The sequence below is a fragment of the Miniopterus schreibersii genome, assembly GCF_964146895.1.
Source record: "Miniopterus schreibersii genome assembly, chromosome: 12".
Lineage (NCBI taxonomy): Eukaryota > Metazoa > Chordata > Mammalia > Chiroptera > Miniopteridae > Miniopterus > Miniopterus schreibersii.
The window spans coordinates 46,078,273-46,101,901 of NC_138112.1; the positions used below are offsets into that span (position 1 = coordinate 46,078,273).

The window sequence follows — 23,629 nt, forward strand, 5'->3', positions numbered from 1 at the left end:
CATTTTTATTTCTTACATTCTGTTAAGTACCATGTCTACTTAAACCCTCTGCAAAATAAAAATGGCTTTCATGGAAAATTATACCCATAGTTGTTTGGGATTCAGAGGTCATTGGTTCTAATCTTCCTTCTTTTATTGACTTGCTTCACTGCACAATTCTGAAATCCCAGCCTCCCTAATTCTGGGGAAATCTTGAAAGGATGGTAAGTCAAGTCTGAGTTTTTTTGGAAATATTAAATCTGAAAATTATTGTAATGCTGTGAGGGGGTGTAAATATATACAACTGAAGCATGTATTCAAACAGGCATAAGATGGGACCTTCCCTAGATAAGAGTCATTATGAAATAGATAAAACATGATCATAAATTAGAGGATTTTAATATGAGAGGAATATTACAGACCATCGAATCCATATTCTTGAAACTGAGGTTTAGAGAAGTTAAATTGCCCAAGTCTTACAGTTAATAAATGGCAAAATCACAATAAACTCAAATGTAACGACCCTCAAAGTTTCACGCTCGCCATCAAAATGAGTTTTTGAAATGGTCAGCTGAATTATTTCAATGGCATCTAGACTTAGCTTTAAAAACCTTTATCAAAATTAAGTTAATTGGTCTCTTTTCTTCATTTCATTTTATTTGTTCTAGGGAATTTGCCTTTTATTAGAATGAGAGATGCAGATCATGGATTCAGCAGAAACTAATTTTTTATTAGGTTAGGGATATGGAAATAGATATCAGTAAGAGGAGATGGCTCGAGGATTTTGGATAATCAACTTAATTTTATGGTCCACCAAAACTTTTTTGCCCTAAGAATCTGGAGAAAGTATTTGAAAGGTACCTAATATTTGTATGGTTTGAAAGACTAAAAAGAAAACTTTCACAAATTTCTACTCATTAATTTTTTCTACTTTTTAAAGAAAATCAACAGGGAAAAGCTACTCTTACAAAGACAACCAACCCCATTAGCATCGTAGAGAAAAATGGGAGTCAGTATGGCTCAGATGCTATGCAGTTAGACAAATCTGGGTTTGAACTGTAGATCTGATGTTTCCTAAGTAATCTTGGGTAAATTATTTCCCTTCCCTAAACTGTAGTCTTATCTCCTTTTAAAAGAGAGCTAATAATTTCTAGTTGGCAGAAACCTTGCGAGAATTAAATGGGAATGTAAATCTCCTAGCACAGTGATTAGAAGCCAGTAGCCACTCACTAAACAGTAATTGCCCTTAGAAATACATATCTGCTCCCTTTCTAGGCTTTCTGCATACCTGGGTGATGTTTCCTTTACTGCACAGTCCTGTTTGTTAGGGTAGTTATAAAATGAACCTACAAGTTAGCTGGGGAGTGAAATTTACTACTTAATGGAGCCTCTTTTCTGCCCCAAAGCTAAAAATATATTTCAAAAGGGTCTCTCTGATATAGAACGAAAATGCTTTGAATATGCATAAGACCCAACCAAGAAAGACCACCTTACATCTCCCCACTTCCCACATGTGGGAACTGTACCAGACTAGCTGTTTAGTCTGAGCCAAAAAAGAAAGAAAGGAAGGGAGGGAGGGAGGGAGGGAGGGAGGGCGGGCCATTATCTTGTAAATTTATGGGTCAGTTTTTTATTAAAGACTCATGAGAACAAAGAATTAGGATTATTGACTGTGAGACAGTAACAAATGGAAGGCAAGGAAGTTTTAGGGACCATTGACAGTTGTTTTTCCTTCCCCCACCAACAGCTCTGCTAGTCTGCAGCAAGGAGCAGCATATCCTCTCATTTTGTCCTATGCAGGACCAACCTTCCCAGTGCAAAGTAAGCTTATATTGAAAGCAGCATGAAGTGACAGTTTTGCCATGAAAGTATGTATACCTATGTGTATATACACACATATGTACACACATGTATATACACACACATACATATAGATACACACATATACATATAAACCAGTAAGCTGAAATTTGAATTTTTGGTATAAATTTTAAATGGCTGAATAACTGAAATTCTTATGAAATTCTTCTGTCCATATGACGTTTTAGTTCCAAGTTAATTTTTCAGCCCACTCCTAAATGCAACAGTCTGCTGGATAATGCAAGTGCCAGTGGGTTCTTGACTTTTTGGAATAAGTTAGAAGCATGGTTATCCAAACTTGAAAAGAAGGGGAGGAAAGGTTGGTCTCAAATCCAATCCTGACCTTAAGCAGAGAGAATTCAGAGAGCACTCCAAATTGGCATGATGTTCTTTAAATCCCACCAGCAGAAGGTTGGGCTGAATTCTATAGCCTGCAGATGGGAAGTGAAGTGGCTCTTGCTGCCGAGAGAGGGGGATTCTGGGACAGGGAACTAGATGAGGTCCATACCTCAAAAGCTATGCAGTCAGTCCAGACATGAAAATAGATCTCTTATCAACTAGGGTTCATTCTAATGTGTTGGTATGTGAAGCAGACATACCTACTGCTGAGGAAGTATGGGCCGATTTTACAGTCCCACTGGGAGCAAATGTTGGCTGCTCTTGTCTTGGGTCTAATTTTCATGGTAGATGGTGTTAATCTTTTGTCGTCCAATTATTGGAGCAAGATGGGGAAGTACTTCTGTGTAATTCAGCAGTGGCATAGACAAGCATTTCTTCTCCAGGGTAGAGGCTATTCAGTTAGAAAATAGATGGTTGTGGGGGGGGGGGGACGACAGGGATGGGTGTATGTGTGTGGTGATTATATACAATGTCATTGAAACTCCTTTAGGGAAGGCAGGTGAATGAAAAAAACAGCTAGCGGGCAGGGCTAGTTCCTCACTAAAGAGAGTCTGGGTCTTTGGTTAGGCTTTCTGGCTTAAGCAACTCTGAGCAGCAGGCTGAGTTCCCTTTATGGAGTATTAGGGGATGGAGTCATACAAGAATCTTGACATTTCACGCGCTTGCCCCATCAGGACTATCCATCACTTGGAGAGTTCAATGGAAATTGTTTTCCACCAACATTAAAAGTTATTTGGGAGCTTTTAAGACACAGCAAATATATATCTTTAAGAGAAGTTTATTTGCTTGTTTAAGAGAGCTGCACTTTATATGTAGTGCTGATATAAACTGGTGCACAGGATCCTCTAAAACTGTTTATATCCACAGTAAAATACATTTTTGTGATACTCACACAACAGAGTTAGTCTGGAGCCAAGTGCGTTGGGAATTGCTTATCTCCCAGCCTGTGTGGCTGCTTCTCGATTTCCACCATGTCTTGGGCCTCCCTGGCTACCCACCTTGACTTCAGCCCCCAGCCTGCTGGTTCCACAGAGGCTGCTTTGCCTGTTCATTTCTCTGACATGCCTGGAAACACTGTTTTAGGCAGTTATGAAAGGCCAGACCCATAAGCCCATAGCACAGCTCTGGTTACTGCTCCCTTCTGACTTACCTGGGTCTTTTCTTTTAATACGTACAATTCCCCATCTTTTATTCCTGGTATATACTCTAGTACTTGGATACCTTCTTGGCTAAAGACATCTCACCGCTAGTATATTTCTATATTAATTTCATTTATTTAAAAGGTGATGTGGTCTTTAATTAATACTGTTACAATCTAACTGACTTAAAGGTAAATTATTTCAATTACATGGAAATAAAACAGAGTTAAAAAAGGCTGTCAACTAGAAATCACCTTGACCAACTTCCTCACCTACAGATGAGAAAATTCAGGGAAAGAGACTTGCTTAGGGTGAAACAACTAGAATTTAAGTCTCTTGGTCCTTGAGCAAATATCTGAAGGGGTGTCATGTGGAAAAATGGTAAGTTCTATTACATTGGAATCCAGAAGTCAGACTAGAAGGAATCGGTAAGAGTTAGAAGGAAACAGAGGCAAATTTGGGCTATAAATAACAAATAATTAATCATTAATAATTAGAATTGGAATGAGCATCTCAGGAAGGAGTCAGTTTTCTGTCATGAGACTATTCGAGGCATTTGAACAGAAGTAAGATGAACACTTGTCAGGAATATAAGAAGGGATTTCTTGGCTGGAATTAAAACTTTGATGATGTCTCTCCTTTATTGCGATTCCAAAAACTAAGTGTTGCATTGTGAAGTACTGTATTCTGGTCGGCTTAAGCTAATAATGACCCTTTCATTCCAAAGTATAAGTAGTTGTAGCCTTTAAATCCCACCCCAGGTTATACTACAGCTCACCTCTGCTGCCCTGAAGGAGCCATGTATCATGGAGTCAATCTCCCTTTTCTACCAGGAGTAAGGATCCAGGGAAGGGAAAGAGAGTGAAAAAAGCTTCAAAGAGTTCCCAGAGGATGGATCAAAGGGGAAGCAGGATTTGTAAGAGAAGACTTTCATATTAAATAGTGCATTTTCAAGGAAAAAGGGGGAAAGTTGCAGTCTCTGTTATTTGTCTATAAACAGAAAGCTTGACAATAACAAAGTTATTCTGAAATATAAAACTCAGAAGCAATCAGAAGTTCACCAGGAAAAATGAAGCTTTCAGAAGGGTTAAGGCCATCTTGGCCGGGATCCAATTCACAAATTCAGTACAAATCTATAAAACTCTTCTAAGCAAATCTGAGACTCTGAGAGCAACAGTTCTAAAAGTAGTTATTCTTGATACACATATCCATTTCCATTGGAATCAATGCAAGTTTTTCATACAGGCAGGTCATCATTACACTTCCAACCCAGGGTCCGAAAGTCTAGCCAATGACAGTCCCAGTCTGAGCTCATCCCTTTCAGAGCTCACACTGTACTGTTCCCATGGAAATGAGGGGCAGCCTCCTTCTGAGGCTGAGGTGCAGTAATTGGATGTGAGAATTAAAGTAGGAGTTACAGGAATATTTTCTTACCCAAACTATTCTGCAAAACAAAGCAAAAAAAAAGAGAGAGAGAAGTATTCCTCTAGGCACCCCAGGTATAAGAGAGAGAGGAAAAAAACAAAACAGGATAGGAAGAATATAAAAAGAAGGTAAGCCACAATTAATGCTGCTGGGTAAGAGAAGGAGAGAGAGAAGGGGGGGGCATTTGTGAAAGGTGTCAGGGAAATGCCACGGAAGCGATCTCTGCAACGGAAAGAAAAGATCGAGGGGCTGGAAAACCCGATTCAGCAAGTGGCACATATGCACTCTCGACGGTACTGATCTTCTCTTCTATTCCTCTGAAAAAAGCTACTTGGAAGTTACTGTGGAAAGACCACCTTTCTTATAAGAAACATACTCTGTGTTTTATGAAGACCCTAATAACAATCTTGGATTTGGAAGGGAACTTAGAGATAATGGAGTTCAACATACCTCTTTTAAAAGATAAAAAAACGTGCCATATGATTTCACTCATATGTGGAATTTAATGAACGAACTGAACTACCAAGCAAAATAGGGATAGACTCTTAGAGAGCAGGCAGGCAGCTCTGGAGGGTCGGATGCTTGGGGAGGGCGGGGGGCGGGGGGAGGTAGCAGGATTGAGCAAAAAAGAAAAAAAAGAGAACTCATGGGCATGGACAAAAGTGCGGTGATTGTGCGGGGGTGGGGTGGTGGAAGAGGCAGAGGGGGATAAACGGTGATGAATAAAATAAAATAATAAAAGAAAAGAAAAGAAACAAAACAAACCCAGAGGAATTAGTCCCTTGTTTGCCATCATTTAGCAAAAGAGTTTTAATCCAAATCTCCCAATAACCAGACCAGAGCCCTTTCTACTGTACTTTGCAACCTCAACATTAGGAGAGTTGGGATAAGAATTGCAGTCTTGCTTAAGGAGAGCAAGGAGAGGAAAAATGCCATATGAAAAGTCCATAAAAAGTTAAACAGCTGTTTGTCATTCTTAATACATGGTGACAGACTCAACTGAGTCCTCTCTTCCCTGCATGTTCTACATGAGAGCTAACAAATTTTGCGTGCTCAAAACATATGAAGCCTTCAACTGCTTCGAAGAATAACAAGACCTTAGACGTGTTTCCTGATCCCCCAGCACCAATGAATCTGTAGTTTTATAAATATCACGGTGAACAAGAAATGCTGTCTTGTCATATTCAAGCCAAATAACAGCTGGACTTTAAAAATAAAATTTTGAAGGCATTTGCCTTTTATATTTTTAATTTCGGTTTTCCTGGCTTATAGTTTTGTCATTTGATTTTGATGAGTGGTTAATACACATGCACAGCTGCCTGTTTTGGTGACCTTTCCCTTCGGCTTCCACGCTCAGAGCTATGGAGCAGGTCTACAAGCTGCTTACTAAGTGATATTGGCGTTTTCAGGACGGGCACACATTTTCCTCGGGAGCCTGGCTGGAGCAGGGCCTGGTCCCCGAGGCCGACTGATGTCCATCACCTCAGAAGCCCCACAGGCGGTGGGGTAGAAGTGGAGGGAGGGCACAGCCCTTAAGATTGCTGTTCTGCGTTATTTGCAATAATCAAGACATGGACAGAACTTGAGTGCACGTCAACGGATGAATGGGTAAGAAAATGTGATATAGATACAGCGGTAGGTTATGCATCCTTAGAAAGGGAAGTCCTGCCATTTGCAGTATGATCTCATTTATATGTGGGATCGAAAAAGGCCAAACTCATAGAAACAGAGAACAGAATGGTGTTTGCCAGGGGCTGGGGGTGAGGAAAGTGGACAGATGTTGGTCAGCGATGAATAACCCCTGGGGATATAATGCACAGCGTGGTGACTATAGTTAACAATGCTGTATTAGACGTGTGAAACTTTTTAAGGAGTAGATTTTAAATTTTCTCATCCAAAAAAAGAGATAATTATGTGAGGTGACAGATGTGTTGACTAACCTTATTGTGGTAATCATTTTCCATTATATACGTGCATGAAATCATCCCACTGCACACCTTAAATTTACACAGTGTTATATATATCAATTATATCTCAATAAGGCTAAAATTTTTAATTTTTTCTGTTCCAGAGCTAGAGGAAACATGGAAATGATCATATATGGACAGTGAAGGGTTAACATCCTGGGCTGCAGCCACCAAACTCACCTGTCATTTAAGCTCACCTAAGTCACCTTCACTCTGAATCTCTGTGAGGCACAAAGAGACCTTGGTCCTTTTAGTACTTTTCTCAGTGATAATTGTCTGTGTGTCTGTCTGTATGTATGTCTGCATTTTCCTTTTAATCTTTTGTCATCCTTCACTAGACTTTAAACTCCAAGAGGTCAGGAACATACCTGTTCTGTTTCCTTTGGTCTATCCGGTGTCTAGTTTGGGGACTGGCACATGGTAGGCACTCTGGAAATATGTGTTTGCTTGTTTGCTTGCTTTTTAAGACCACAAACTGACAGAAGTTTATAAATCTTTTAGATACACTTTCACTTCTATCCCTTCTTACTCTTCCTGCTAAGGGAAAGGAGCAAAGTGGAGCAAGTATTATGTGTACCTGTTATCTACTCTGACTCTAATAAGAACTGTAACTCCGGCAGGCTTTGCGATCAGCTCACACTTGAACAGATGCCAGGAAATACCCTGCAGTCAGCAGAAGGCTGCTACCATCCCGGCAGTCCTCACAAAGGCATCACACTTCTGTCGGTATTAGATCATGTAACCTGACTCCATTCATGAACTCACAGTCCCCCAAAACCACATGAGGTCTCAATGGCAACTCCGGGCAAGCTTCGGAAGGGAGGTTTGCACACGCTCCTTAAGCTCCTGGGCCACTAGAGCCCTTCTACTGTTACACTCGCCAGGCATTGCTGCTGTGTGACAGTAACACGAGAGCTGGTGCGCAGCGTGACTTGCTATATTTAGGGGAGAGGAAATGGGCCATTCTGAGGAAGGTCACAAGAAGTTAGCTCAGAAAAGTGAAGGCCCCACATACATATCTGTGTATATAGGACGCACAGTATAGCCCGGTATTTAAGAGCTTGGGTACTGGAGCCTGGCTGCCTGGGATCAACTCTCAGCACTGCACTTATTAGCTGGGGGACCTGTGGCAGGTTTCTTAATTGCCCTCAGCCTTAATTTTCTCATCTATAAAATGGGAAAAATAATAATACCTTCTTTACAGAGTTATATGAGGCTTAAATAAAGAAAATGTGTGTAAAAACTCAGCACAGTCTCTGGCATATAAGTGCTTGATAAATGTCTGCCCCCCCCCCCCCAAAAAAATACGTAACCAGGAAGTTGGTTTGAATCCAGACAATCCAGTATTGAATGGAATTTCCAAAGAGACTTCTATACAACATATTTTCTACAGTTAAGCTTTTCATTTTTTCCTTTCATAGTGGTTAATAACTGACCATAATTTTTAACTTACCCAGAACATAATATCAACTAGATTATTAGCATTATGAAGAGGTAACTTACTATATTTATACCTATTATACCATTAAAAAATCAAATGAAGAAGGGTAAATGACAGATCAGGAAAACTCCATTAGAACAAGAGTAAGGATAGAACTCTGTAACTCCTAGTCTATTGAAAAAACAAACAGACTAAACACTTCAAAGTGATGAAAAATATTATTTCATTGTATATTGTCAAAGATTTAATTACTCTACAGTACAATCTTCCCATCAAACTGAGATGGGCCCGGCCTGGACACTGCTTCCCTAGGCCAAGGACCCCGAATCCTCACCAGAGAACCACCTGCACTTCTAAGTGCCTATGAGACCAGGACTGCCAGGGTGCTCTTGGTACACATTTTTCTAGAAGCCAGTGAGCATATTTCTGGTTTTCAATCCTCTTTTTCCCTTCCCTTCCTCTTCTCTACCCCCACGTCCCCCACATACACACATTCCAATCAGAGTTATTTTACTACCCTGTCCCCAGGGTTATCACTCACCAGCAGTCTCTCCTACTGGTATGAAAACTCTGCCTCTGGAAGCCCTCTGAAGTGCTTCCTAATGTCCTATATTGCCCACCTCTTAGTGTTCGTGCCAGGGGGTTCCGAGCTACCCGGATGGCCCAAGCTACCAGTGGAAGCTATGCCCAGGTCAGATGCTTCATGTGTTTCAAGGGGCTGGGGTCCTGGGAGAAATACTGCCAGCAAAAGGGATTATGGAAAGATTCTTCCCCTGAAGCTAAAGACAGACTTTAGCTGGGACCCAAGGTAGGTGAAGTATTGTGTTACTCTGAAGAGAACAAATTAATCTTCCCTGACTGTCGGGGGGGATTCTGCCAAAGGAACAACTAACGGGAAAACCAGTCCCTACTCTGTGATGACACAGTAAATAACCAGGCAACATTACTACTGAAGTGCTGACCTGACTCATAAATTGGACCCAGCCTCTGGGGAGCAGTTTCTGCTGATGTGCCGCTTGTGCATTTAAAACAAACAAACAGAAAGGGAAGAGGAGTAGACAGGCATTGACAGTGCTGCGGGTAAGCACACTGAGTGAAGCCAGTCTTTCCAGCCAGACTTTCCAAAGGCTCTAGTCATGGTTAGTGCCAGACCCAGGCTGGGCCTTACCCAAGTCTTTATTAATTTCATGCCAAATCTGCTGAAACCATCATTTAGTTCCCAACGTGGTTTGATTGCACCTGGGATCACTTGATTTAGGGTTAAAAAAATCCTCCTCTGTATATTTGCCCCCCCCCCTTTTTTTTAACAAGAATGCAGTGAAGCGAATGAAACAGAACTCTGTTGTTCACTGGAATGCAGAGTCCTTGTATTTTAAACTCAAATGGCACCTTGAAGAACTTGGATTGCTGTGTGTCCAGTAATACAGGACCTAGCTGCATCTCTAAGTCCCTAACTACATCATATAATGAAACTGAACATTTCCTCTGCTTTGCCAAGCAAATCAAGCTGGTACTCCCAAGAAAGACCATGAAGATGCTGTATTTAACTAAGACACACTTTCACAAACACCCAGAGCAGCAGAAAAGAGCTACACAAAAGCCACTCACCCTCTGCATCTTCTGGCCGTGTAAGATCGATGACACCTGGGCCCAGCTTTCCATCTTCACTTGACTTGCCTGTTAACTGGGGCCCCAAATTCTCAAAGCGCGTTCTTTCCTAGAGGAAAGAATAATCAGAGTCTTATTCTAGCTCCCAAAGCAGCCACGTTTTCCTTCCGGTTTCTATCTTGCTTAACGGCAAAACTTGGATTTACAAACATCATTTCTGTTCATCTTGGGCTCAGAACACCGTTCGGGAAGATTCCGCTGAAGCCGGACTGTAGCCCTGACAGTGCTGACAGGTTCTAAACAATAGTACCTGGAAGGAAAGGAAACCTGTGACAGGAAGTCTGCCAGTGCTGTACTGGGCATCTACTCTCTGTTGGATTTGCTCCAGTAATCTAAAAGGAATGCATCGAGAAGTTTCAGCCAAAGGTGCAAAACTTGAAAGAGCAGTTCCCATTAAAATAGATGTTCTGCTATTTCATGGGAGAGGCATGTTCCCATTTAGAGATTATAGTTTTCACTGGTATTCCTGGGAAAATACACATCAGGATTTTACACAAGAGGACTTCAAAAACAAGTATTTCAAGGCAGGCAAACTAGATGATGGCACTGATGTTATTATTTTGCCTAGGAGTTTCAACTTTAACTTCCTGGGATGTGAAAAGGGCATTACTCCTAGCAAGCCACAGAGTCAAGAAAGTTAAATAGTCCTGCTGCTTGCTATAGGAGGGAAACCCAGAGATGTTTTACTTGTTTACCGGTTCTTCTAGAAGCGGGAGCCTAAAACATCACAGTGAGCTCCCCCTCCGCAGCCCTCTGGATCAGTAGCGGAGGGCGCGCTGGGATCATTACAGGGTGTCCTTGTCTACGGGAGCACAGCACGTGTCCCGTTCTTGCCTCCCTGCTACAATCCAGACTCAAACTTGGCTTTGTGTTGTGCTTAAGAATGAATGAAACCTTGTTGTGCATTACTATGAAACAATATTAAATGTCATGTCAGCTTGAATTTACAGACATGAAATAGCAGCTTGCAGCTCCGGGAATGGTTTCTGCATGTTATACTTAATGCATTATGCAGCAGCAGAGTGCTGATTGCTGTTCAGTCTATTGTTCAATGACCTAGTTCTGCACTGAGCATGTTTGGCATTAGATGGAAACACTCCGAGTGTTCTCTTCTGTAAGATGTTTAGAAACTTGGAAATATTCTTAAAGAGCAAACATACAATTACTTGATAGAGGCTGTGTCTCATTTGTACAGTCTCACTACGTTTGTGCTTTCTAATATGATTATTTTTGAATATCATTATATTTCTATAATTAATTCCCATCAGTCAAATTGTGCAGAAAGTCTTCCAGTTCCCCTTCATCATGGGATATGTTGAAATCTGTGTTGGAAGAAAACACAGCATAAACCTTACTTTAATCTAGCACCATTTCTATGAAAGATCTGCAACAAAATTATAATCATGAATTTCCCCAACTGGGTAGTACTGAGTAGTTACAATGTGGGAAAACCTCTGAAATACGACACTTACGAAAAAAAACACAACAGAATGAAAATAAAAGGCAAGTTAGGTATGGTTCCCTAATATCTTGCATGGAAACAGTGCTGCACAAGAACAAACTGACCCAGACACAGGCCACAACAAAAAGCAGCCACAAGCCATGCGAGAGTCTACATGTTGTCGGAGGGAGGACAGCTGCTTTTAATCAGCCAATTTCTATTTTTGATTAGCACTTTTGGTTGTTATGATGTAAAGGAAAGAATAAAAGTGAAGATGAGTAGTACCAGGGAAAGCAAAATATCCAACCTCTGTTAGATCGCATTGTTCCACATTTCAGATATTTGCATGCGAATGCTTTCCCTTTGTCAAACGCAGGAATTCTGATGTGACACCTGCAATCTTCTTGGAAGAACAACCTTTAACTGTATTTTCCTGGGAGGGGGAAATAACTTTCTCTGAAAATCAACAGACCGCGCTACCTATCAATATGCATATTCCAAGTATCTCTCTAGTCATTCATTCTCTTTGATTTTGCCTGAAAATAGTCTCAGTAAATAAATAAATAAATAAATAAAGTTCCTGAAAGAATATCAATATTTTGACAAGGAAGGAGAAGAGGGAAAATTACATGCCATGGTTTGTAAAATCCTAAGACAACAAAGCTTACATGATGATGATATCTTTTCTTTTATTAAAGAAAAATGAAGTGCACTCACAATTCAGTAGTATCAGCTTGTTTTTTATCATAACAAAAAAACATTCAGAACATTCGACAACACATTCACAGTGTCTCTGAAGTCATGAGCTTTTCTGACTTCACTAAAAAAAAAAATTTTTCTGCAGAGATAATTTCCTTATAAAATATCAATATTTTGACACAGTAGAAGTCAAGGAAGAATACCCTATGAAACACTTGTTAAACTGCAGAAAATAAGTCTATGATAAAAACTGTTTTGGGTGGTGGGCTACATTTTATACTTGGTAATATTAAGCACTGTGTTTGAGATTAAAGTAGGCCCCCGCCAAGTCCTGCCCTTTCATATACATTTCTACCTAGTCTCCCAGAAGATTCCCTTCTTTTCTTCAAAGAATAGCTCAGAATATTTATTTGCCAGCAACATAACCATCAGATAAGAGGGCCTGATGTCTACGAGTTAGCTCTGGGCTAAGCAAAGATTTTACTGGTAAGGTTGAACATGAGCCTAGTAAATACAGGATGTGGATATGGCCACAGAGAGAAGTTCAAGGATGCTTTAGTTCCAAGAGGCTTCAACTTCTAGCCATTAAGTGCCAATGGGCATGTGCCTGTATGGAACAAATACAGACTGTGGGTGGCAAACTCTTAACTCCAAATTTTTCCATGCACTTGAACTACCTCTTACAATGTACATAGCTCCCAAGTAAGATATTTTGGACATATAAGCAAAACACCTCAATGCTAACTTAATCTCAAGGCCCCAGAAAAATTCCCCAGTCTTCATGTTGACAGAGAAATGTTCATTTTACGTGCAACGATGTGATCAGACACTTAGACATTGTCAGTCGCAAACATGCAGGCAACATAAAAGTTATTGAAAGAAATGAAAGTCGGCTCTGCTGTGTTGTAGGACTGTTGGCTAAGTGCTTTGAAATTATGATGTATGAGGTAGACGTTGCATATTAAATAAAGATATTTAAATGATAAAGCCCCCTTTAGTGAGAGCTGATGAATGTTAAATGTTACAAGCCACAAGACCCCGGCATCCATCATCTTCACATATTGTCAGAGTCAATGACGGCAGCCTCGCGGTGACAGATAGACTGCTGCATTATTATCCCTATTTCCAGAGTCACCGAACACACCACTCAACTCCTCAGGCATTATTTTTAACTTTGCATTAAATTAGCAACTTTCCCTTCCCACCATGGCAAGATTGATCAGTTTTGTCTTTGCATTGGTGAACAGAGAGAATGGATTTGGGGAAACTAAAAGAACAGAGGTTTGTTTCCATCTAGGGGGGGGAAATCAACTTCCTCTTACTGGCAACAAATGTAAAATTGTGATGGGGGAAAGAACAGCCATGAAACAGTAAGCACACAATAATGGCTTTTCTTTGCGCTTAGATAAAAGCTGAATTTTTGATGTGCACAGTATATTTTAATAAAATTTTATATACTATGTTTTATACACTTATTGGCTATTCCATAATAATGTGTGTGCTAACAGTAAAATTGCTCTTAAATTTATGGGTGTTATTTATACGTTCCCACGTAACAATGCTTTTTGTTGTAAAAAATATTCTGTTTATTAATGTAACTTTACAACCACTGCATCTGAGATCCGTGGTAAATTAATGACATTTTTATTATTTTATAGTGTCATTAAATTTTTACTGATCACTCCATCAAACAGAGGCAGTAAAGGCCATAATGTAAACTGGGACACTTAGATCAGGCAGCAGGAAGACATTCCATATAGTCTGAAGAAAACTGCTGGCCATAAATGATATTTATACCATCTTTAAGCATGTTAGAATACTTGGATAAGTTTGGCAAAACTGTTTCAGTAGCAGAGTGGATTGTGTACTTAAATAACAGTTTGCTTGCCGGCGAGACAAGCCTTTTCAAACCAAATGTGAGATGACTGATGGCAGCCATCTCCTGAAGAAGGGCGCGTGAAACGCGATGACGCTGCGGGCACCTCCCTTCCCGTCGCCAAGACTGACCGGCCTCCGCCAGACCTCAAGCGACAGCACGGCCCCTCCCTCCCTCCCTCCCTCCCTCCCTCCCTCCCTCCCTCCCTCCCTCCCTCCCTCCCTCCCTCCCTCCCTCCCTCCCTCCAAGTGCAGTGGAAAACGTACGTGCTGAGAGAGGCCTGCTGTTTACTGCTTTACAAACCAATATATTTCACTTGAAAGGTAGATATGGCTGGACAGTGATGTGATACCTTTTATTCCAATGCTCTAAATGAGAGGTACTTTATTCAAAGCTCGTTTCTGAAGAATGTCTGAACACAGGGTCATTCATAATAGCCACAGAAAATATACCTAAGGGGCCATGACCTATCTTGCAGTTAAAATGAGTAAAAAATAATTATCTCATGTTAGTTTCTCACATGTAAAATATGTTATAATTAATATACTCTATCGTTTATAATATTGTTTATAGAATATGTGTATACATACATGTTATACAAATATTATATAATACTTTATAAATATATACATATTATATTTCTGTACAATATACAGAAGATAGTAAATAGAAAATTTTCTGCTCATAAAACCACCTGTCTCCTACACGGGGTTTTGGCATGAATCTTTTCTAAGTAAATAAGAAGTTTGTTGTTACATCCTAAAATATTGTTTGGAAATATTAGAGACTTTTTCAATCTTTCACATTTGTGATAATGAGGAATGTTGCAGGGAACGTTAACACTGCAGTGCCACCAGTCATGCTTGTGTGTATTCCTGAAGCAAAGTTTTCTAAGAGAAATGACAAACACATGCATTATGAATAACAATTCTCTAAGGCCACCACAATATTCTGAGACCTCATCGCCCTCAAAATTTCAACTTGGTCTGAGTAAGTCCCATGCAAAAGCAGCCCTGTCATTTCGTCCAGCTCCAAGCTTCAGTGTCTCTCCAACAGGGAAACTCCTTCCTACGCTAACAGTAAAGACTTCCCTGCAGAAGCAGCTTTCCCCAGAGTACGCTCTGCCTCACATTTTCCTTGCCCCCCATGCCCAGTTAACCACCCGGGCTTGCGGACTCTTCTTTCACAGAGCTTCTTGCACTGGCCCCTCTCCTCACCGGCCCGTCCCCTCAGGCCTGCACGCCAGGAGCCCTGATGCAGCCCCCTTCCTGGGCTGCCTGATCCTAACGCTGCCCCTCTCCCCACGTCCGTCTACTCAGACTCCTCACTGGATTCCACTTAATGTCTCATGGGTCCCTATTTTCTATTGCATTTCAGCCAGGCTCCTCTACCTGCCTTTTAAGACCCTTCCTACGCTGCTCCCCATGTCTTTCCTGTCATATATCCTCTGCCCTGGGTGGACAGTAACTTGCCTTCCCCAAATAATACCATGATCATGCCTGCTCTCTCTTCCTCCCGGCTGCTAGGATAATACTTCCTTCTATTTTCCCCCTTATCAAGTTTTGTTCACATTAAAAAATCTGAATTGTCCAAGAACTCTATAATCCCTCTGATCTATAAAAATTCTTAGTTTTCCCTATATAATTAGCCCGAAGTTATATACTGTGTTAAAGAATTGAGCTTTGGTTCACATGTGCCTCCAAGTCTCCTCCAACATCATCAAATATTTTTTAAGCCAGGGACTGTGTCTTACACTTTTTCTATATATCTTATAATGCACTTAGCATTAGTGTCCACACATATTTGCAGGATTTTACAAGGCCCATGATTGATTTACCCACATAAATCAAAAACACCCTGTGCACGTGAGTGTCCAAAAAGAGCAAGAACTACCAAGGGTCTAGTATTTCAAGTATGTAGAAGAGATGTTTAGACTCCACACTCCACACTCTATTGGTGATATCTCTTTGGGCAATAATAATGACAACAAGGAAATCCAGAAAAATATCTTAAATACTTTATAAAAGAGTGAAATAAGCAACTTTAGAAGAGCACAGAAGAATACAGCTTGATTATAGAACTTGACATGAAAAAATGGGTTTTGAGTCTGACTTGGAATTTCTGCAACTTAACAGTTGCAGCTTTGCAAAGTCTTTGCAAAACACTGGCAAAAGAGAACACTGTCCACCACAAACGCTTGGCTGAAAAAGCAGTACACATTTTTAAATAAAATAAAAATTGTTTTTTGCTGTGTTTGGTTTTAAAGCAGGACAATGTTAAGTATAATGTTGAGAGAGCCTGTATCTTATTCTGAAAAACTTTCTCTAATTCCATGCTCTGGACATATTTTTTTTTTTAACCCTCACCCGAGGATATTTTTTCCATTGCTTTTCACAGAGAGTGGAAGGTGGGGGGGGGGGGGGGGAGGAGAGAGAAGCATCAGCGTGAGAGAGACACATTGATTGGTTGCCTCCTGCAGGGGCCCAGACCAGGGGCGGGACTGAGCCTGCAACTGAGGTGCGTGCCCTTGGCTGGACTCAAACCCAGGACCATTCGGTCCACAGGCCGATGCTCTAACCGCTGAGCCAAACCTGCTAGGGCTGGACATAGCTTGCTATGTGATTCCCAAGAAGTGCTACTTAAGCACACATGTGGTTTCCTTTTTATTGACTTAACAAGCTCTATCACTTTATTAGCCTTTATTTTATACCCTTTATTATACACTTAGTAACGTAATGAAGGATAAAAATGTAGCCTTCCCGTTGGAAGGTAATCACATAAGTGTCTTAAAAGGTGATTCTTTTTTTGGAAGGAGGTTGTTCGGAGGCACTAGGTTTTACTTTTATAGGGATGGTCTGATGGTCCCAGAGTTAGTAATCATGAGAATAAAGACTGTGGCTGGGAGAAATGAGGTTCCTTATTGAACCTCATTGTTAAATAACATTTTGTCAGCTAAAAGTATTATTTTGTCTAGCCTTTTATACACTCTTTATACCAAAACGGCGCTAGGACCCTTGAACTAGTTAAGGCCTAAGTTTTCCAACTGTTTGCCTCCATAGCACAAATACACGGAAGGGAAGCAGGAAAGAGCATCACCTACCATCATTACTTTGTGCAAGGCCCTGTCCAGCGAGTGTTTCCTTTAACTCTCACACCAATGCTACAAGGAAAATACTGCTACTGCTATCAACTTTATAAGAGGAAGGTAAGGCTCAAAGAGATTTTTTATTTTATTTAAGTCATTTCACTAAAATTTAGATAGGTTTTTGTGCTGAGGTGAATTCAGAATCATAACTCTAGAACTCGTTTACCATCTCACTTCTCTGAGCCTGTTTCCTCATTTGTAAAATGGAAGAGAAAACGCTCATGCCGCAGGACTGTGGTGATTAAATAAGACATCAGATGTATGAGTGCTTTGTGAAATTAAGGCAACTCATAAAATACCCACTTCCATTAAAGATATTGTGTAGTGTTTGCTAAATGTTTCAAAGCTAAATACTAATGAAGACAGTGTCCTGATCTAAAGGCCAATGTCCATTCTCCTGTATCGACAATGCAACTCTGTGCCTGAAAGTGCTTTCCGTTTGACCTGGCTGCTAAGCACCTCAGACTAAGTTTAAATCCCAGTGTTAGTAACCACGCAGTACCTGGATCTTGTTACTCTCTACTTACAAGCTCTTAAATGCTCGCCATCATCGCACAAGGAGACTCAAACTTCCTGCACAGCTTCCTGTGGTTGGGCTCCCGCTCTCCTCATCAGCTTTATGTCCTATGCATTTCAGTTCACAGTCTCTGTTCCCGTAAGATGGACCTTCTTGGGGTTTCGGGAACGAGCTGTGCTATTTGGTGCCCTTGTGTGTTTGCATATACTGTTCTCTCGTAGAATGCCTTTCCTTAGTCCTTTCTAGGTCTAATGGAAGCACTTCTTCTGGACAGAAGACATGCCCTCCACCAGCTCCAGGCAGAAATTACGGTATTCCCTCACCAACCATGTTTACAGAGAAATGTTTTCCAATTGTTGGTTTATATGTTTGTTTATGCCTCCCCAACTTACTCCTTAAGGTGCGGTGTCCATGTCTTATTACCATTATATCATCAGTTCCTACCATCACTGCCTCTCATGATGCTTGCAAACACTAGGTACTTTGGTTGCTAAATCCTAATAATCCTGATAAAGTTCTTTTCCTCTCTCATTTAAATTTTACTTTTAAATTAATTTTCAGATCTTGTTTGAAAACAGTGACACAGAGATGATTAAAAGGTAGATAAATACAAAGGAAGGTGTGTGAGTCAGTAGAACAACACAGTGACTTCCTGGTCAGGGTTACCCTAGTACTGAGACACCAGGAGCCTGCTTAGTTACTGTTATTCAAAAGGGCTCTGGCAAGAATCTTCTGGAAAATCTCAACCACCACCTCCTCCAATATTCTTCTTACACACACCTACACTGCTTAGCAATCCATCATTAGCAATTCATTCTTTGAATTAATTAACAATGCCAATATTTTATGAAAGGACAATATAATGGACAAACAAAGTCATATTAATTTCAATGTAATTTCTCTAGAGAAAGCAGCACATCTCTAGAAAAGATAATGAGGATGAAAACACATAACAGAGACATCAAGCACTGGTCAAGATACTGTAATCCCAAAGAAAATAACTTCCTGAGAGTTTGCTAAGCAAAGACGGTTGTTGTGGACTGAACTGTGTCCTCCTAATGGTCATATGTTGAAGTCCTAACCCCTAGCCTAGGACCTCAGAATGTGACTATGTTTAGAGAGAGGGCCTTTAAAGAGGTGATTAAATTAAAATGAAGCCTTTAGGTAGGTGGGCCCTAATCCTATCTGACGGGCATCCTTCTAAGAGGAGTAGTTTAGGACATTCAGAGAGGCATGAGAGATGTGTGCTCAGAGGAAAACCATGTGAGGACACAGCAAGAGGGCAGCCATCTGCAAGGAGAGAGGCCTCAAGTGAAACCAATCCTGTCAGCACCCTGACCCTGGATATCTAGCCTCCAGAATTGTGAGAAAAAGATTTCTGTTGTTTAAGCCTCCCAGTCTGGTATTTTGCTATGACAGCCCTAGCAAACTAATACAATAGCAACTTCTGCCTCTTCTGTCTTAAAAGGCTCTTGTCAGTGACCAAAAAAACATCAAGTAACAAGGCAACAAATGTTAGATATGTGGTCCTACTAGCCTCAGAAGCAATCCTCTGGTAGCTTTTGTATTAAGACCTAGTAGTGGTTCTGTCTATTGACAATTCTTTCTATCTATCATCTATCTATCTATCTATCTATCTATCTATCTATCTATCTATCTATCTATCTATCTATCTATCTATCATCTATCTATCTATCTATCTATCTATCATCTATCTATCTATCATCTATCTATCCATCTATCTATCATCTATCATCTATCTATCATCTATCTATCTATCATCTATCTATCTATCTATCTATCATCTATCTATCATCTATCTATCTATCTATCTATCTATCTATCTATCTATCTATCTATCTATCTATCTATCTATCTATCATCTATCATCTATCTATCATCTATCTATCTATCTATCTATCTATCATCTATCTAACTATCTATCTATCTATCTATCATCTATCTATCATCTATCATCTATCTATCATCTATCTATCTATCATCTATCTATCTATCTATCTATCTATCTATCTATCTATCTATCTATCTATCTATCTATCTATCTATCATCTCTCTATCTATCATCTATCATCATCTATCATCTTTCTATCATTATCTATCTATTATTCTGTCTATCTAGGATCTTCAAAGGAGAAAGTTCTCCCTTAGAGGAGAGAAGACTTGTAAGGGCTTGGCAAAAAAAGTTTTTAATATTCCAGATGACTTCTACCTGAGGCAAGACACAGAATGAGTCAAGACTGACATAAGCTGTTGGGATCACCTCTCAGGATGCTGATAGATGCTACTGGACAATAAGCTCCTTGGGAGAGGGCAAGTGTCTCCTGACCCTCTCTGCCTACATCGAGTACTGGAAAGCATGTAGCACATGCCTGCTGAAATGAGCCAATATCTGTAGAGCTTCTTGTGGAGATGTTTTATGAAGCTTACAAAAACATTCTCAAATGATATATAATGAGTGTTCTCAGGATTTGAAGAGTACACCAAACTAAGAAAGCTTTCTCTCCACATCCCTGGCAAGGACAGCGTCCTCCGTATCTCCTGTAACATACACTTAGACTCTTGTCACTGATCATCAGGTGATAAATGATAAAGTAGCATTAACTCTGAAGATATGAGATTCTTTTAGTCTTGGGAGCCACTGAGTTAAATTAGTTTCATCAGGATTATAGTGGTTACTGAACCCCTTTAACCAAATGCTTTTGTCTCATTCATATGGTTTTAATATGGTTTTAACCAATTGCAAGGTTTTTTATAAGTTTGCAACTCCCAAGTAGAGTTATAAAGTGTTCAGATTTAAGCAAATCCAGTTGTGTGGCAGCCCAACTTCTACTTATATGTGGTTTCCAACTTTTTATTTGTGTACAGAGGCATGATGCATATTTGTTCCTGAATGTTCTCCCATTAACTATTTGTTTCGGTAACAAGTTCACAAAAATTCCGTTGTAAAATTATACAAACTGCTATTACAATTGAACATGTGATTTAAAAACTGGAAAATGTTATCTCTACTTAAACCGCCAGCAAGACTTTATTATTCTAACATTTATCACATGAACAAAAAGTTACAATAAAATTAATGACCAGCTAAGCAAATGTCTTCGTCTAAAAAAATTACCTTGGGAATTCAGTTTCCTCAAAATTTAGGTACTTGATTTCAGATACCTATTTAATTTACAATGTGTACTTTTAAAATATTGTTTGTAAAAACACAGGTGCAGTTTATTCAATTTAAAGACATCAAAGCTACATAAACCAAAAATGAATATTTTCCTCAAAACTATACTTTGCCATGTCATAAAAACTTTTGTGCAATTATTTATATTCTGAAGGAAGTTGCTCAAAGATAATCCACTTGTCAGGCAACCCACCAAATGATGGTCACACTTAGCCAAAAAGCATTTGTTTGCTACTTCTGAAATTCCATCTCCACCACAGCAAAATGACAGAGGGAAGAGACACAAAGGCGGGGAAGGCAAAGGAAAAAGGCAGGTAAAATCAGAGGGAAACGTTTAAATCCAGTGTGGCAGAAATATGCTTCTATGTCCCAGATTTTGGTACTTATGATGGTGGCACTGGCAGAATACATTCCATTTTGTCTGCAAGCAAAGTAATACAAATGCAAACACTGCTGGTAAGAAGAGAGCCTCTCTTCAGGAAAAAGGAAAATTAACTTCTTGATGTCATGATTTCGCATGTTCTACTGTTACCCTCTCCTCTAGGAAACAGGAAGTACTAATAAGGTCCAGGAAAATCACAAGTGGCTTTTCAAATAAAAAGCAAAAATAAAAACAACTCAAGACTATGTCTGATAATTTGTGGGAAAAGTTTTTGTTAAAATTAAGTAAAATTAAAATTTAGAAACTTTCATTTCATGAAAAATTTAAAAACCATTTTGAAATTGAAATTTGAAAAATGAGTTTTAAAAGGGAAGAAAACATTTAGGACCTCATTCAAAATACTACTCTGACATGGTAACATTACAAAGGACAAAAGATAGTGTCCAACTGTGGTGCTATGTGTTAATTGTACGGTTTTCCGAAGACGTGGGAGAACTGATATCAATTACAGGATAATTACCATTACTTCCAACAGAGTTAACATATAGTTACCACAAAGTAACGTACAATTAACTGGTGTCACATTGCACACTAGACTAAATAAGATACAAATTAAAAATCCCCAAATGTAGCCATAATACTCTTCTATCTCTTAAAAAAGTAAAACAACTTTTCTCTGATAATATCACATCATTTTTCAGGAATTGGTGTAATTATTTCAAAAAGGGAAGAAAAAGACATATAGGTTAGAAAGAATCATTTTCAGCTGTATAATGAAAAACTGCCCAGGGAGAGAGACCTATATATAAAATCAATAAAAATTTAAATTTAATAACCTAAGGCTGTTTTAAATGAAATTAGAATTTCCACATGTTTCAGAAGTTTCTGAAAATTAGGCAGCTATATTTTAAAACCAAGTTCAAGAATGTTCTTGGTTTTTACTGATACCTAATATGTTTTTAAATGTATTTATCAAACAGTGAACATGAGCCTGCTTTAGTGGTGTTACCGAGGGACAGAAATGAGCGAGGCTCGGTCTAAGAAGACGGCTCACACAGAATTTCTAGTTATTTGCTCTGCGAAGTGGTAAAATCACGTGCTGTGTGAGCGATTTCCTTATGGGGAGGTGGGCTGAGGGGACAAAGGACGCCACAGCTCCGTGTGAAGAAGCACCGCCCCCCCCCCCCCCCCCCCCCGAGTGTCTCGGGCCAGCCGGCGCGGGCGCACCCGAGGGGCGCGTGGGAGCACGTCTAGGGGCAGCAGGAGCCCGGGGCGGCAGGGCCACGGCCCTGAAGCTGATGAGCACGCAGGGGAAGGAGCCGTATTTAACACACGCTCCAGTGTATCTGCTACATCCGTTTCAAACATCTGGGCTGCCAATTATTTATTGAACTCGTGTGTAAGAGTTATTTGGGAGTGCTGCAAACTGTTACAGAGCAGGGACACACACACTGCTCTGTAAACTACTTGCAGGACTGAACTCTTGCTAAAATCTGGAACAAATGGGTGAGAACTGCTCCGAGATTCTTATCTTTCAGTCCATGTGTGAAAACCACGAAGAGGTTAATATGCTAAGAATAAATTTTGTAAACAGCATGCTATTAATATAGCAGACAATATTTTATTAGAAACTTATGATTTGCATATTTTTGAAGATTTAGTTAATTTCCTATTCTGACTTTTTTTGTGTGTGTATCTAAATGCTTACTTGAGATTAAATGAGGCTAGACACGTTTTGAAAAGGCTGCACATCTCCTTTGAAGATTACATAAGCACGGGCATAGACCCACGGGCCTCTCGGGGCAGGCTGTTCCCTATGCATCAGCACTTCCCCTTTCCCTCGAGTGCGCAGCTCAGGACTAGATGCGTTAGCTCTGCACCCAGTTTCATGTTCTACCCTATTAAATTCATGACCCTCTTGCGAGGCTCGGAAGGAAACCAGGCTGGTGAGGAAAGGAAAGGTGACAATGGTGGGATGGTGGGTGCATCATCACGCTGGGTTACATCCTCTTGTTCCCACATCTCCGCTGCAGTCCTCTGATTACTGCAGCCTCAAAAACTGTGCTGATCACCGTGTGTGTCAGGCGACACCGCCAACCCGGGAAGCTAATATCCCAGATAGAGTACATTATGCATGTGATGTAAATGAGGTCTGTGCTCCACACACATCGGCCGTTTGTCATCACAGAGCCCGCAGACAGGGCGAGGGGTGCAAATGCTTTCATTCCCTTCACTTTGTCCACAAACAGCAAAAAAAAAAATTAAAAAAAAATCACCTGCTCCTCACAGCTGACCTTAATTGGCACAAACTTCCACTTAAAGAATATTTGGAGGAGAGCTTCGTATTTGTTGTTATTCCATTAGGAAAATAAAAGGTTTGTCATCTCCACTTTTGGAAATTACACGTTGAAATGCAGTGTATTACAGGTCATAATAGTGAGGGTAAACACTGAACCAACTTTATTTCTCAAAAATAGAAATCGATCTTCAGCTTT

General features: G+C 40.1%; 1 protein-coding gene across 35 annotated transcripts in view; it reads right to left on the minus strand.

Annotated features, from left to right (window-relative positions):
• The window catches only part of SOX6 (SRY-box transcription factor 6), a 512,419-nt gene that overhangs the window by 30,026 nt on the left and 458,764 nt on the right, over window positions 1–23,629 (minus strand). For all 35 annotated transcript variants that reach the window (XM_081154523.1, XM_081154504.1, XM_081154513.1 and 32 more), the window contains one exon: window positions 9,819–9,927. In XM_081154523.1, the coding sequence (XP_081010649.1) occupies window positions 9,819–9,927 (109 nt within the window). The remainder of the gene's footprint in view (window positions 1–9,818; window positions 9,928–23,629) is intronic.